The following is an 18,265-nucleotide window of genomic DNA, read 5'->3' on the forward strand; positions in this document are numbered from 1 at the left end:
TATAAAAGGTCCTGCCATTGCCCAAAGTGAACTATTCGAACGAGAAAAAAACAACCACTTGATATATACTTAAACAATAAACGAAAAACAAAAATGACACACATCAACCTACGACAACCACAAAATTACATGCTCCTGACTGGAGACATGCACATTAATAATGGCCCGAGGACACAGTTATCGTCCTTAGAACGAATATAGTCCCTAGTGTGGACAGTGCATAACTTACAAATTTATTTCTTTATATTTTATGCATGAAATATTAAGTAAGGGGATGAAATTACATGTTAAAACAATTTGGGTGCTGAATCTTTATGTTAAGTAGTGATTTGGTCCAGTTAAAAAAGGTCAAAAACTAGTATGTATGAAGCTGTCAAACTGAATTTTAGACCCCGTTAACATAGAATTGTCAATATTTTGAGTTAGAGCTGGTAGACTTTTCTATAATTTTGATATTATTTGTCCCTATAGTAGTACACTACACTATAAAAATCTTTTTGAGATAGAGCAGGTGCGATTTTTTTAATTTGAATTTATTGTCTTAAAGAAATGCACTACAAATTACTGTGTTCTCGGGCCTAATGTGCTGGGGTAAAACAGGTTCGTGAGCGCTCAGCAATCCCCCCCCCCAACTCGATAGAGTGGTGTAGCAGCACACATTAGAAATAAGAGCTGCGCCATGAACGCATGATACGCCCGTCGCTTTTTCAACGAATAAAGTTCAATAACTCCTCAATGTCATATCAGAAATTTGTAAAAAAAAAAACTAAAGGGAGCCTATTCTAATAGATATAACTAGTCACCAAAGTTATATGAAAACTGCTTAAAGCATTTTTGAGTTTTTGTCCGAAAACTGGAATGTCCCTCCTTTTTATAAATAAAAACCTATAACTCGGAAACGTAAAATCTGAAATTTATAAAAATCGAAAGGGAGATTACGTGAATAGATATAAACAATTTACTAAAGTTTAATGAAAATTGGTTAAAGCGTTTATGAGTTATTGTCCGAAAACATGAAAATCCCCCCTTTTTTCTATACTGAATAAAATCCAATAACTCAGAAACTTAAAATTAAAAATTTATAAAAATCGAAAGGGAGCTTACGTCAATAGATATAATCAATTCATCAAAGTTTCATGAAAATTGGTTAAAGCGTTTTTGAGTTATTGTCCGACATGTTTACGACGGACGGACGGACAGACGTACGGACAACGGTATACGGTAATACGTCCCGTAAACGGGCGTATACAAATACCTAAAAATCAGTTAAAAGAGGATGGGCTTATCAGACCGACAAAAAGAAACAAACTAACACAAAGACATAAGACACAAAGTAACGACGTAAGAGCTTGCAACATAAACAAAGAGTCACCATAAAGGTTGTAATATCCCATTTGTAATATGGTTTCTAAAGATACAGGCAAGTTTCTTACCGAAATATTTGTATCAATGAAAACAAAATATTACAAGTTTTTCTTTAAGTAATTAGGTGTATCGAAATCCATGACTTAATTATCAACAGCTACATGTATCACTACAGACATGTACATAGTTGGGAGATACACAGCGTCAGAAGGGACAAAGGAACATCCCCGTCCAAAAAAGTAAATTACCATTAGGGAATAAAAATCGTCTTTTTTATCGTTAATTTTTGTAAAGGGTTTTCCGTGTCAAACTGAAAAATTCATTTTTGGATGAGGACAAGTATTGCTATTCTTATTAGATTTGCCAAAAATTTAAGTCCAGCGCGAAATAGCTATATATCGTGATTTATGTTGTCAAGGAGAAAATTTACAACTTTAATCATCTCATCCCAGTTCCAGTAAATATATATAGTATATTTACCTTTTCCATGATAAAAGAAGCCCTTATATTATTTGCAGCAAACAAATTTGCAATCAGATGGATCATTTGATTAAATAAGAAAACTTCTGTTTGATAAGAATGTATGGAAGTGTAGTATTAAGAGTCGAAAAGTCATAACTGTCAACCGAATGAAAGGACCATTAAAATCACTGATCTTTCTAAAAAATATGAAGTTTTTTTACACTTCAAAAGTAATAGATTCCATTATTTTCGTATACTTTATTAGAAAAGTTAGTAATAATGTCTGTAATAAAACTTCTTAAAAGGACACAAACCTTAGTTGTAAGACTTACTAGAAGCCTAGACGAAACGATATTCAATATGGGTTTGTGGTCATTTTGGTAGCTAATACTTAATACGGAACTTCAAACGTCCAGGAGAGACCTTAAGCTGAGATGTGGTAATTATATGATTGTTTACCATCTTAACTCTCTGTGGAGCGAATGGCCTTGAATGTAGAAGAATTCACAGTTTTATTCCCAAGAACTTCCGTCATTCAACTACCACATTGTTGGATGCTTTATCGGCCGGTACGAACACAAAACGCATTGCGAGTACTTGAATACAAAAATAGGGAGATGTGGTATGATTGCCAATGAGACAACTCTCCACCCTAGTTCAAAGGAAGTGGATGTCAGCAATTATAGGCAACCGTACGACATTCAACAATGAGAAAATCCAGTACCGTATAGTCGGTTATAAAAGGCCCCGACATAAAAAATATGAAACAATTCAGTTGAGAAAACTAACGACCTAATCTATAAACAATTTACGAAAAACAAATATGACAGACATGGACCAACGACAACCACTGAACTACAGGCTCCTGACTTGGGACAGGCACACAAAGAATGTGGCGGGGTTAAACATGTTTGTTAGCGCTCAACCCTCCCCTAACATGGGTTAGTGGTGTAAAAGCACAACATACGAACAAACTATAAAAATCAGTTGAAAAAGGTTTAACTCATCAGATAGATACAAAGCAGAAAAACATCAAACAAAAACACATACCGGACTTGGCAGGGTATTTATCCATCCCTCATCCCCAACAACAAAAAAGACACTAAGTGCAGATCATAGAGTACTCGCAGTTACTGACAGATAGTTCAAAGTCAATAACAACTAATAAATAAAAATCATGTATCTCAGACGAAAATATCAATAAGTACACATCCAACATCCAATGGATTTAGTGTAAAGATGTCATTAACAATCAGAGAAAAACATGACCTTGTGCAATGCCAACATATAGGTATCGACAGATTGTAGTACCGTGAAAGCACATATGCGAATAACAATAATATTTAGTATGGTTTTAATTTACTGATAACAAAATCAGTAAATTAAATACTTATACCAATAAAAACCATATTCAAAGATTCAATTACAGTGTTGAATTGTTAACCTTTTAGAATAAGTTTATTTAAAGGATTGATAAGTTTAGCAGGATCGTATCTAAATTTACGGGCACGGTTAACAACTTCCCCGTAAAATTTAGGAATTGCTATTTCGTTTGAAATAAGTTTTCTACAGGTACAGCATGAAGTCTGTTTCTGACCACAGAAATAGGCATGCTTAATATTCGTTTCAATCACTTCAATCATTAAAAAAAAATAGAAATGTTAAATGCGAATATCCTAAGAATTCACACATTTATTCAAAACCAATCAAGCGATTATCTATCAGATATCGCCCGTTTTCCCCATTTTTACAATAAGACGAAAGCTCTTCTACCATCTGAAATACGAAGTTCTATACAAATAACAAGCGCCGTTGTTACAGCCAGATAAGCAACTTTTGCCTTGCTTTGTAGCACGCGAAATGAAACAGCCGTTACAGAAAAGGAAAATGCGCCTAACGTTTACTTTGCTTAAATGTAGTTTCAACCTTACTTATCCTATAGTTACATTTTTTCAATGAACATTTACAAAAACAACAGGGAGATAACACTAATAACTTTAGAGGCATATTGGAAAAAAGCCTGAATTTAAATTGTCAGTAATTGTTGATTACATGGTTATACAAAAGGTTCTGGAAGGGTGAAATTTGGGACCACACAACGATCAAATAAAATGAATACGTCTTTGGATCTAAGTTAGAAAGTATCTATTCTACGGTTGGAAGAATTTGCCATTTAAAAGTGCATACACAATGCATTACCAAATAAATGCGAAAAATTATGCCTGTAAGTGAAGATATGCTAATGTAACAATTTTTATAAATTTAAATTATATCTCTTTAGTATGAGCCACGCGTATTCAGGAAAATTCGGCAATTCGTTACTTTATAAATATAGATTATACCCCGCGTATCTCACTACAAAGATTTTTTTTGATCTTATTCCTCTGAGGTTCCTGATAAATACTTTCCCCGAAAAGCGCTTTAAAAATAAAAAATCATGTATCCAAGATTTTTCGAAAATATTATATCTATGGCTTTCAAATTTATGGTAAATCCAGAAAAATTGATTCGGATGCAAGGACTTAATAAAGCGTTATTTTCATTCAGTTATGGTAGACCGTGATATATATGACCCCTGTAATCAAATTTCTGTTTCTGTTTTAGTCTGGACTGTCTGTCTTTCTAATTTTTTTTCTGAGTGCTCAAAATTTTCCAAAATATTAAAACTAAAAATATTAGAGCTGAATATAATTAATTATTTTCTCAAATACCACAAGATGTAGTTAATCAAAATTCAAATATATATCTTTATTTATGAACAAACCAAACTACATTACGTGAAGCTACGGTGGCAGAATGCGGCCATGAATATTGTGAATTTAAGTAAAAATTAACAAACTTTTGTATAATCCATCTTTCCGTATTTTTCATCTTATATTGACTTTGATGTACCATTGTTTCAATTGACAGATACATATTCCGAAATGTCAACAGCAGTAGTAACAAGTATTAACACAATAACGTACATTCTGTTCTATTTATTACGAGTTATGGTGGTCTGGATTTTTCAATATTCTTTTTTTTTGGGGGGGGGGGGGGGGGGGGGAGGTCCTTCATTTCTTTATATTTTAATTCTTTTGACAATTTTTCTCTATTCTTTATTTATGTTGTCCATTGTTCTCTATTCCTTATATTTTAGCAACCCATTATTATCTATTCTTTAATTTGTTTTGTCTTTTTTAAAACCATGTACTCTACTCCTTTTACCCGTTTAATATTAACATCTATTGTAATCTATGTAACTGCTTCTGTCTTAGTTTTGTATTCTTTTGTATGTCTGTACATATGCATTATGTAATATATTGTGTGTGTGTATCTCTATACCAATGTAATTTGATTTGTTGAGAAAAAATAAAAAACAAGTAAAGGTGCACTTTTTGTCCATTATTCTCTTATCTGTAAACTCCATCCAGACCCTTGCTTGTTCAGACTTCAAACTATTATTAATGAAGGGTCATGTAAAACAGCAACTCAACAACACTTACAAACAAGAAAATTGCGCAAACTTAAGGTTCTTATAAAATCAACGAATTTTGGAATCAACATACTGCCAGTTGGAAGGGATTCTAATGGAACTAAGCTTTTTTTTTAAATAGCATACAGGTGACTCGAGGCAATGGAAAAGTAACCAATGAAAAGACACCTTTCCGTAACATCTGAGTTCAAAATATTTTGAGTGAGGTTCGCGTTGCTCAATCCCAATTTCTTAATATAAAAATAAGAAGAGATGGTATGATTGCCAATGAGACCACTCTGCACCAGAGACCAAATAACGCAGAGGTCAATATATGAGTATATAATTTAAAAGTATAATAATCTAGAATACATCTAATAATAATTTTGTATAAAGGTTAAAAATTTGAATTAAACCTTAGACTTTTTCTTTCATTTACATTTAAAAAAATACCTGGTTCTTAACAGTTCAGTTAACGGTTCAGTAACAGTGCGAGGCAGCAAAGTACTACTTATACATATATAAAGCTCTTCATCTTTGTACTTGTTTGGCTTTATAACTAGTTTGATCTGAGCGTCACTGATGAGTCTTATGTAGACGAAACGCGCGTCTGGCGTATTAAATTATAATCCTGGTACCTTTGATAACTAATTATTATATATAAGTTTTAAAACGCAGATGTCGACAATTTCATTTGTTACGAGAAAAATATCAAGAAGTTTAAATCTGAACCTGGTAAAGTAGAAATTTTGGTAAACTTTGCGTAAACCTAAAAATGTGTCAAGCAAGAAAAAGACATTAAAAATAAATAAACCAAGGTAAACATAATCAATCAAAGTCTATTTATTTGATTTTATATTTTAAACATATAATCAATTAAACAGGAGAGTGGCGGTATTTCTCAACCATATGATACTAGGCCTATTTAAAACTGTGCGATGGTCCGGCTGTTAGTAGCACACCGTAAGTACAATCTGTAAAACTATACATTTATGAACCATTTTATACCATCAGTTTATGAGTACTATGTTTGCTGAGATAAACTACTATCAGTTAGCCTATTCCTTATTCATTTTTTATTTGTTCTCTTATTTGACTGCGTGCACCGATGATGCAGTTCAACAATATTGACAATTCTTAATAACGGTGTCGACACAAATTAAACATTTATTGTAAGACCCCTAACACAAGTAAAATAACGTTGTTTCCCGGTCCAATTTACAATTTTCAAAATATTTTTGGCTTTTGAAAAAAAATCTATACTATGAATCTCACTGTTTAGTTTTAGTCTATTAGTAAAAACTCTTTTAATATTCTGTTCATGATATTCGTAGTCCTGTAACTGACCCATCGACAAATATAAAATAAAACTTGGAGCACAATAGTGGACAACATGCAATATTCAACAACAGACAGATGTCCATACATAATGTCAAACGTTTAACCGTCCCGAGTTATGGGTAGAATCAATCAAAGTTCAGTATTAGACACATGTATATTCTCAAAATAATACAATGCATAAAAGTGACTTACGGCACAATCAATGTGTAAGTGGCAAATTGCAGAACAAAATATATTGCACTTGTCATATAATTTCATTTAAACTTATTGTATTTGCTGTTACGTTTATTACATAATCCATGTCAAATTAATCTAATGTTAATTAGTTTCCTCGAGGGTCTCACAGCACGTATCAAATGTTGATATTACTCAGAATATGTTTACATACGGAAAAAATAAATGTAAAGTAAATTTGGATAGCCAATAAATCTCACACCGAAAACTTGTATGTTGCTCAACGACAAAAATTGCGCTGCATATGGATAACAAATGCAGACATACAGTTGGCAAGCTGTATTTAAAAAACCTCAAATTCATAAGGCTGAAAGCTGACAGAGACAAAGAACGCCATTTCCTGTACTATAGATGATAAAAAAATACTTCACCAATTTGATAGGACCGTAGCTCTTTTCTAGATTAACCTTGACCTTGCACGCTCCAAATTACATGGAAAGATATATAAATACTTGAATACTCGATGAGCTATACATATATAAATAAACAGCATCTTATTTTATATGTTTTTGACCAGAATTTACCTTAAAAGAATAAGCAAATCTATTTATAGGAGCATTAGCTCCATTTGCTCATATTTGATTTATAACATACGAAAACGTATATCCAAATTATAAAAAGTCTAAACTAAACAATTTTCGATGCATGGACTCGATAATATGTATCCGCATTTTGTGTGTATTTTAGTCTAAACGCCATCTAATTAACCACCGGGGTGACCTCCGAAGACTGCCGACGGTCATATAACCCGATATAAACACAAATATAGATATAAATAGATAGCGAACACGTGCAATTGGATTCGATTTTTCTAGGTCTGTTTGATTTCATACTAAAGGTTAAATGAATATGTTATTCATCGTTTTTACCTGTATTAGAATGAGTTTTTGTAGATCGAATCAGTCAACCAAATGGTTTACCCTTGTTTCACTTTCAATGTTGACATTATTTCCTTTTGTTAGCTCAACACACCTAGTCATCTCTAGTTAAGGGATTAAATTGAAGGTCACTTGAATACGGATTCAATGAGGTCGAATTATTCACTTGCAAGTGAATAATTTATCAGCGATGTTTCTATCTTATTTTGACAAAATTGAACCAAACTGGCTGATAAAAGCGAATGATTATTTCTCTATTTCACTTTCATTAATGATTGAACCAAAAAAAATCAAAAATTTTTATTTTTTCAATATCTCGTAGCTAATGCCACTTTAAGGCTATATTTGCCTGAAAGGGTTAGAACCTTAAATTTTCTAGTAAATTTCTAAACTTATAAAGGGAGAATTTATTATAAGAAAGGAGTTTTATAAATCATGTGAGTATCAAAGCTACCTGTTTTATATCGTTCAGTGGTATCCGTTTATTCTTTTGATTAATGGTTGTACCTTTGATCAGTTTCTTTTATTTTGATTCTTAATTTTTGAGTTATTTCCCATACTTCAATATAATTCAAAGGTACCAAAAAGAATATATGGGAGAAATAATTAACGAATCAATAAGCATAAAGAAGAATTTATGAATAGTAGGGCGAGTTACTCAATTCGAAGAAATGCTAGCATAAAATTTCAGAAATCTTTAAAAGCAAGGGGTAACCGACTAGTAACAACTGTTTAGAACAATAAATCGGAAAATTAAATATTATAAATAAAGGATAATATGTAAAGATAAATACTCGTCCTGAATTTGAAGCAATATTTGCCACTGGACGATATGCAAACAACAACCAACTAATCGTTACAAAAAGAAATTAAAGTGTAGAAAACACAGTACAATAGGAACGAGAAACAACACCAACATTTTATTTCAAATAGGGATCAAGGAATTTTTCCTCAACCGTGTCACAGAGGACGTCTGGTTGAGTTTCAGAACGTGGGTCAAAGTCTACTAAACACATTTTCTGTAATCTTAAAAGAAAAAAATGTACATCGAGCACTAGTACTCTTCTGTATTTAATGTTTAATTTGTTGTACTTTCATTTTTATGCCCCCGCCGTAGCGGAGGGGGCATTAAGTTTTACCCTTGTCCGTCTGTACGTCCGTCCGTCATTACGTCCCAAAATTGGTTTCCGTTCTCTAACTTGAGTTTGCATCAACCAAATGCTATGAAACTTATACACAATGCTTATTACCACAAAACACAGATCAAGTATGAATTTTGGTGGCGTCACTTTTACCGTTCTAGAGTTATGCCCCTTTATAAATGGAAAAAATGCAAAATGTTTAGTTTCCGTTCTCTAACTTAAGTTTGCCTCAACCAAATGTTATGAAACTTATACACAATGCTTATTACCACAAAACACAGATCAAGTTTGAATTTTGGTGGCGACACTTTAACCGTTCTAGAGTTATGCCCTTATAAATGGAAAAATTGCAAAATTTTTATTTTCTTCTAAATATCAAGTCATTTTTAAAATTGGAGTTATCTTCCTTTGTCCATGATTATAGTTGAATCAACTACAATCAATGCTTTATACAATGCAATGTTTAATTTTGACTTCCACTGATAAAACACAGATCAAGTTGAATTTGGGTAGTGTCACGTTAACCATTATTGAGTTATGTCCCTTTATAAATCGAAAGATTGCAAAATTTTTATTTTCCATTCTGTAACTTAAGTTTGCCCCAACTAAACATTATGAAACCTATACACAATATTCATTACCACAAAACTAAGATCAAGTACAATTTTTTTGTTTCCGTTTTCTAACTTAAGTTTGCCTTAACCAAATGTTATGAAACTTATACACAATGCTTATTACTACATAATACAGATTAAGTACAAAATTTGGTGGTGACACTTTTACCGTTCTAGAGTTATGTCCCTTTATGAACATAAAAATTGCTGAATTTTTTAGTTTGTCTCAACCAAATGTTATAAAACTTATACACAATCGTTCTAGAGTTATGCGTGTTTACAAATAGAAAAATTGCTGAATTTTTAGTTTCTGTTCTCTACTTAAGTTAGCCTCAACCAAATGTTTTGAGACTTACACACAATGCTTATTACCACAAAACTCAGATCAAGTTCAAATTTGGGTAGCGTCACTTTTACCGTTCTTCAGTTATGTCCCTTTATAACTATATGATATGCAAGAGGGGGCTTCATCTGTGTCCACATGTGGACACTGTCCACATTTATTTATTATCATTTTAAAATCCGAGAGCTTTTCATGTACTGATTTATCTAGTTAGTTCTTTTTATGCCCCCGCCGTAGCGGTGAGGGCATTAAGTTTTACCCTTGTCCGTCTGTACGTACGTACGTACGTACGTACGTCCCAAAATTGGTTTCCGTTCTCTAACTTGAGTTTGCCTCAACCAAATGTTATGAAACTTATACACAATGCTTATTACCACAATACAGAGATCCAGTTTGAATTTTGGTGGTGTCACTTTAACCGTTGTAGAGTTATGCCCCTTTATAAATGGAAAAATTGCAAAATTTTTAGTTTCCGTTCTCTAACTTAAGTTTGCCTCAACCAAATGTTTTGAAACTTCTACACAATGCTTATTACCACAAAACACAGATCAAATTTGAATTCTGGTGGTGTCACTTTAACCGTTCTAGAGTTATGCCCTTATAAATGGAAAAATTGCAAAATTTTTATTTTCTTCTAAATATCAAGTCATTTTTAAAATTGGAGTTATCTTCCTTTGTCCATGATTATAGTTGAATCAACTACAATCAATGCTTTATACAATGCAATGTTTAATTTTGACTTCCACTGATAAAACACAGATCAAGTTGAATTTGGGTAGTGTCACGTTAACCATTATTGAGTTATGTCCCTTTATAAATCGAAAGATTGCAAAATTTTTATTTTCCATTCTGTAACTTAAGTTTGCCCCAACTAAACATTATGAAACCTATACACAATATTCATTACCACAAAACTAAGATCAAGTACAATTTTTTTGTTTCCGTTTTCTAACTTAAGTTTGCCTTAACCAAATGTTATGAAACTTATACACAATGCTTATTACTACATAATACAGATTAAGTACAAAATTTGGTGGTGACACTTTTACCGTTCTAGAGTTATGTCCCTTTATGAACATAAAAATTGCTGAATTTTTTAGTTTGTCTCAACCAAATGTTATAAAACTTATACACAATCGTTCTAGAGTTATGCGTGTTTACAAATAGAAAAATTGCTGAATTTTTAGTTTCTGTTCTCTACTTAAGTTAGCCTCAACCAAATGTTTTGAGACTTACACACAATGCTTATTACCACAAAACTCAGATCAAGTTCAAATTTGGGTAGCGTCACTTTTACCGTTCTTCAGTTATGTCCCTTTATAACTATATGATATGCAAGAGGGGGCTTCATCTGTGTCCACATGTGGACACTGTCCACATTTATTTATTATCATTTTAAAATCCGAGAGCTTTTCATGTACTGATTTATCTAGTTAGTTCTTTTTATGCCCCCGCCGTAGCGGTGAGGGCATTAAGTTTTACCCTTGTCCGTCTGTACGTACGTACGTACGTACGTACGTCCCAAAATTGGTTTCCGTTCTCTAACTTGAGTTTGCCTCAACCAAATGTTATGAAACTTATACACAATGCTTATTACCACAATACAGAGATCCAGTTTGAATTTTGGTGGTGTCACTTTAACCGTTGTAGAGTTATGCCCCTTTATAAATGGAAAAATTGCAAAATTTTTAGTTTCCGTTCTCTAACTTAAGTTTGCCTCAACCAAATGTTTTGAAACTTCTACACAATGCTTATTACCACAAAACACAGATCAAATTTGAATTCTGGTGGTGTCACTTTAACCGTTCTAGAGTTATGCCCCTTTGTTAATGGAAAAATTGCAAAATTTTTAGTTTCCGTTCTCTAACTTAAGTTTGCCTCAACCAAATGATATGAAACTTATACACAATGCTAATTACCACAAAACACAGATCAAGTTCAAATTTTGGTGGCATCACTTTAACCGTTCTAAAGTTATGATCCTTTATAAAAGGAAAAATTGCTAAATTTTTATTTTCTTCTAAATATGAAGTTATTTTTAAAATTGGAGTTATCTTCCTTTGTCCATGATTATAGTTGAATCAACTAAAATCGATGCTTTATACAATGCAATGTTTAATTTTGACCTGATAAAACACAGACGGAGTTGAATTTGGGTAGTGTCACTTTAACCATTATTGAGTTATGCCCCTTTATAAATCGAAAAATTTCAAAATGTTTAGTTTCCATTCCGTAACTTAAGTTTGCCCCAACCAAACATTATGAAACCTATACACAATATTCATTACCACAAAACTAAGATCAAGTACAAATTTTTTGTTTCCGTTTTCTGACTTTAGTTTGTTACCATTCTTGAGTTATGTCCCTTTATAAACATGAAAATTGCTGAATTTTTTAGTTTGTCTCAACCAAATGTTATAAATCTTATACACAACCGTTCTAGAGTTACAAATGTATGCGTGTTAACAAATAGAAAAATTGCTGAATTTTTAGTTTCTGTTCTCTACTTAAGTTAGCCTTAACCAAATGTTATGAGACTTACACACAATGCTTATTACCACAAAACTCAGATCAAGTTCAAATTTGGGTAGCGTCACTTTTACCATTCTTCAGTTATGTCCCTTTATAACTATATGATATGCAAGCGGGGGCATCATCTGTGTCCACATGTGGACACTATCCACATTTATTTATTTATTTTATAATCAACTGGTTGAATTATAAACGGGGGATTGATATTTAAAAAAAAAACAAGCATTACACTTACACGTGTTCATGTGCCTATTCTAAGTCAATGATTGTCTTTCATATAGTATCATAGGTTTTTGTCATTATGTGGGATATCGTGCTGATAGATTATGTTTGGTGGATAAGCTAAATTTACTCTCAAGTCTTTAGTCTCTTAAAATCTGCGCGAATTATAGCTTGGCTAATTATTGAAGACTCTTGATGTATTTTTCTTTTTGATTTTTTTCGTTTGGTTGCTGTCTTACATCTCCACTTTTAACCACATTTAAATGTGTTTGCGATATTGGACATTGTTTGAAATGTAAGTGATAAAAAGGTCATATTTATAATTAGAAAGTTAATTTTATCCCTTTTGGAAGTATCGTCAGTGTTAAACGCTCATACTTCTTAGAATTTGTATAAAAAACGCAATGTATCAAAGCGAAGGAGAGAGCGGGTATTCATTCGAACTCGACAAATGCGACTGTGTGGTAAATGAAGCGTGCATGTGTGAACGTGTAAACTAGGATTACCGTCCAACGTTTACAAAATACAATCCAAACAGAGCATCAAGTTACCAGAAAATTTTCGAAGGTAACAATGCTAGATTTTAAAGAGAGAGGTTGAGAGGTGCCAAGGGGGCATTCAAAATTCCATTCCAATAAAAAAGACAGTACCATGGCAAAAAACAAAAACGTCGAAAGGACACACAACAATAAAAATTCGTAAGGGTTCCGCGGAACCCAGTGTCTCGCCTACTTTTTCTGTTAATCGCAGGCTCAACAAAAATGAGGAAGTAAATCAATAAAAATATTCCTCTTGATACTATCTTTTGATTGTAAGAAGCTTCTGTCCAAGTTTGGTAAAAATCCAGGATAGTTTATGAATCTAATAAATGTTTAAAATCTTTAACTGCAGACTGAATGTAATGTTAACTGGAAGAAAACAAAATTTCCTTCTAGATACTAGCATTTGATTATAAACAAGCTTCTGTCCAAGTTTGGTACAAATCCAAAATAGTATAAGAAAGTTATTAAAATTTAAAAAACTTTAACCACAGAGTGAATGTGTTGTTTCCTGGCAGAAAATCTAAGTCCATTTAAAAGTAAAATACGGAAAAAATGGATTTATTTTTTTACAAAATTTCCTTCTAGATACTAGCTTTTGATCATAAACAAGCTTCTGTCCAAGTTTGGTACAAATCCAAAATAGTATAAGAAAGTTATTATTTTTTTTAAAACTTTAACCACAGAGTGAATGTGTTGTTTCCTGGCAGAAAATATAAGTCCATTTAAAAGTAAAATAAGGAAAAAATGGATTTTTTTTTTTACAAAATTTACTTCTGGATACTATCTTATGATCATAAACAAGCTTCTGTCTAAGTTTGGTAGAAACCCAGGATAGTTTAAGAAAGTTATTAAAATTTTAAAAACTTTAACCACAGAGTGAATGTAATATTTCCCGGCAGAAAAACTAAGTCCATTTATAAGTCAAAAACGGAAAAAATGGAATTTTATTTTTACAAAATTTACTTCTGGATACTATCTTATGATCATAAACAAGCTTCTGTCCAAGTTTGGTAGAAATCCAGGATAGTTTAAGAAAGTTATTAAAATTTCAAAAACTTTAACCACAGAGTGAATATTTGTGGACGCCGCCGACGACAACGACGACGACGACGACGCCGACGCCGACGGAATGTAGGATCGCTATGTCTCGCTTTTTCGACTAAAGTCGAAGGCTCGACAAAAAGGCATCATGCACATTGACTTGGGAACACGAACCCCGCAAAAAACTGGGGAGGAACACTGAGGCTCCGGGAGGATAAGCAGTCCTTGCTCTACATGTGGCACCAGTCGTGTCTCTCAAGCAAGTTAAAATCCGGTAATACGTCGCTTTCTTTTATGTCAAGATTGAGAAGATGAGGACGGGACAATTGGAAGTAAAAGTTGACTCCATCTTATTGTTTTTTTCTATTGATAAGTCGACCATGCAATTAGGAGGACATCAATAAAAGGTTATGCATGATGAGACTTCAGGAAATCTGTTGAAAGTTTTGTTTCTGATTTTTGTGGAGCCTGCGACTTCTGTCGCAGAAAGAGAGACAAAGGGATAGTGATCCGGCGGCGGCGACGACGGCGGCGTTAACTAACTACTAAAAAGCTTAATATTTCGAAAGGTAGAAGACCTGGATGCTTAATACTTTGTATATAGATGCCTTATATTATGAGGTTTCCGTCTGTCATATGTCCATTGTCTTTGACCTCATTTTCATGGTTCAGTGACTACTTGAAAAAAAGTTCAGATTTTTTTTGTTATCTTAATTTCTCTCGTATTATGAGCAATAGGATAACTTTATTTGGTATGTGCGTACATTGCAAGGTTCTCATGCCTGTCAGACAGTTTTCACTTGACCTCGACCTCATTTCATGGATTAGTGATTGAACAAGGTTAAGTTTTCTTGGTCAAGTCCATATCTCAGATACTATAAGCAATAGGTCAACTATATTTGGTGTATGGAATGATTATAAGGTGTACATGTCCAACTGGCAGGTGTCATCTGACCTTGACCTCATTTTCATGGTTCAGTGGTTAAAGTTAATTTTTTGTGTTTTGGTCTGTCTTTCTAATACTGTATGCAATAGGTCAACTATATTTGGTGTATGGAAATATTTTACGATGTACACGTCAGTCTGGCAGGTTTTTTTTTTACCTTGACCTCAATTTTACGGTTCATTGCTTAATGTTAAGTTTTGGTCTGTTTTCTCAAACTATAAGCAGTAGGGCAACTGTATTTGGTGTATGGAATGATTGTAACGTGTATATGTCTGTCTGGCAGTTATCATCTGACCTTGACCTCATTTTCATGGTTCATTGGTTAATGTTAAGTTTTCCTGGTTAAGTTTGTTTCTTAGATACTATATGCAATAGGTCAACTATATTTAAAGCATGGAATGATTGTAAGGTGTATATGTCTGTGTGGCAGGGTTCATCCGACCTTGACCTCATTTTCATGGTTCATTGGTTAATATAAAGTTTTCATGGTTTGGTCTGTTTCTTGTATACCATAAACAATAGGTCAACTATATTTGGTGAATGGAATGATTGTAAGGTGTACGTGTATTTCTGGCTTGGTTTATCTGACCTTGACCTCATTTTCTTTGATCATTTTAAGTTTATGTGATACTTATAGTAAAACTTTATATTTAGGACTATCAACATAAAATCAATGGTCATTAAACTTTTCAGCGTATGCACTCTTGTCTTTTTACTTAAGAGGCAGTATTCAGAGTTGTGTATACCTTAAGTAACTACATGTAGTTGTGACTTTCCAATTTATGCTTCGTCTTTTATTTCCTTTGTTGGAAGTGAGTGGTCACCGTGCATGTTAGTAGGTGTATTTAACAGTTTTTTTAACGTGTGTTTTACTTTCACTTTATATGGTCTAGATAAGCAAAGGAGATGTCTATTTTCACGCAAACCTGCTTAAACCCCGACCGCGTGTTGTGCCTACACATAGTCGGGTTTTGAGTGTCTGTTTTTTCGGAGGAGTCGGGTATTGGCCTAGACGGTTGTACTGTCCAATGTTTGGATAAATTCATGTACATAGCAGAAAGAGATAATCAATATAAGCTATATCCAATCCTGCAAAACATGCAATCACATAGGGATTGCAAGATACACTAGTATTTTTCTCACTGTCTGCTTAAGTATGTACGCATTAATGTTTTAAGTTATTTGAAAGACTATTATATATATTACATATATACTTTACAGTAATGGCAAACAAGAAGACTTTTCTGAAATTTGGCTTGGTAGCTGATCTCCAATACGCTAATATTGAGGATGGGTACAACTGGAATAGAACCAGGAAACGTTATTACAGATCAGCAATTGGTCTTTTAAGGAAGGCCATGAAGGACTGGAAACAAAATGACGTCAAATTTATTTTTCAGCTTGGTGATTTAATTGATGGATTCTGTAAACGGATAGAAGAACCAACTGTCTGTCTGAATCGTATTTTAGATATTTTTGACGAGGAAAAAATGGCCGGTTTTACATGTTGTTGGGAATCATGAATTGTACAACTTTAGCAAAGATAGTTTATACAAATCAAGGTTGTTCAAAAGTCTACCTCCTACAAATAAAGCATATTATACTTTGCAACCTTGTGAAGGACTCAAAGTTTGCGTTTTGAATATTTACGAGATATCAGCTCTTGGAGAAATAGAAGATTCAGATAAATACAACATGGTTAAATCATTATTGGATGAACGAAATCCAAACGAAAATAAAAATGACCCTACAGGTCTTGAATCAGTTGATAGGCGATTTGTACGTTTTAATGGGGCGATGTCAAAACAGCAGTTGGAATGGCTAACGAAGGAGCTGACATTAGCAAAAGAACAGAAACAAAATGTCATTGTTATAGGTTGGTAAACACACATGTATTATTTAGATTTGATTTATAGTAAGTGAAAGCATAATGGAAGGAATGGTTAATTAATACTACTATCTTGGCTATCTTGAACCCCCACCCCAAAAATAGAAAGAAAGAATATATGGAAAAAGAGGATAAAGAGAAAAATCAAAACAAACTAGATTTGTAATTGCTAGCAATAACGGATGGCACCCTCGTCCCCCCCATTGCCAGGGTAACGGCAGCCATTTTGAAAATTCCAAAATCGAACAGCTCATCTACACATGCCAATTAACATTGTTGTAAAGTTTCATTAAGTTTGGAGCATTTTGGATTTTTTGAAATTTTTGCTGTTTCCATGGTAACAGTGACCTTTTCCAAAATTTCAAAGACAGGTGCCACTTTGAGACATGCCATGTTACATATCCTTGAACTTTTATTGGGTTTGATGTAATAGTCTTTAAGAAAATGCAGCTTTGATGTGTTTTCCCATAGGGTCAATGTTAAACTTTCGCTCCGTTTCCATGACAATGGCAGCCATTTTGGAACTTCTTAATATTGCATGCACATCTTGGCATACTAGGCAACACTTCCTTAAAGTTTCATCCAGTTGGGTCTTATAATAAAAGATTTAGAATTTTGAAATTTTTTCGCATTTGAGCAGTTTCCATGGCAACGGTAGCCATCTTGAAAATGCCATACCCCGTTTGCAAATCTGCACATGCTGGTTATTATTACTGTATAGTTCCATTCAAATTGGTTCATACAATTCCGAGATATAAGCTGGACAAAAAAAGTGGAAGAAAAATAATAAGACGAAAAAGAGACGTAGAATAAAAATATGTCACCCCAACTCCGTTGAGGGTGCCATAATAATGTACAACACTAGTGTAAACAAATATAATCAGAAAAATAAAACACTTGTCTTACCAATGAAATATGATAAGGTATTGATCACGTATACTTTGTATGCATTGAATACAGGGGCGGTTCCAACCATATGTCCCCATTCAAAAGCATTGATCGTCAAAAAAAGGGGGTTCCCCCGGATCCGCCACTGTTGAATAGTAGACTTAGCTAAATCATTCTTCTTTTCAGGTCATAATCCAGTGTACTCTCCAGTTACAGATGGATAGTGTCTATGTTGGAATTACACAGATGTACTAAAAGTTTTCTCTGAATGTCATTCCTCGATCATTTGTTATATAAGTGGCCATTCTCATGAAAGCGGTTATGCAGTCGATCAGAATGGAATACACCATATAACGATGCCAGGAGTTATAGA

The 18,265-nt window shown here is 33.3% G+C and overlaps 1 protein-coding gene across 1 annotated transcript; it reads left to right on the forward strand.

Annotated features, from left to right (window-relative positions):
* Positions 1–6,164: 6,164 nt before the first annotated feature.
* LOC127709056 (uncharacterized) lies at positions 6,165–18,265 on the forward strand. The gene is given in 4 exon segments (XM_052214388.1): positions 6,165–6,244; positions 16,338–16,609; positions 16,611–16,992; positions 18,079–18,265. Coding segments are annotated over 4 exon segments (717 nt in total). The 5' UTR covers positions 6,165–6,219; the 3' UTR covers positions 18,117–18,265.

Source organism: Mytilus californianus, unplaced genomic scaffold (genome assembly GCF_021869535.1).
Source record: "Mytilus californianus isolate M0D057914Y unplaced genomic scaffold, xbMytCali1.0.p SCAF_7, whole genome shotgun sequence".
NCBI lineage: Eukaryota > Metazoa > Mollusca > Bivalvia > Mytilida > Mytilidae > Mytilus > Mytilus californianus.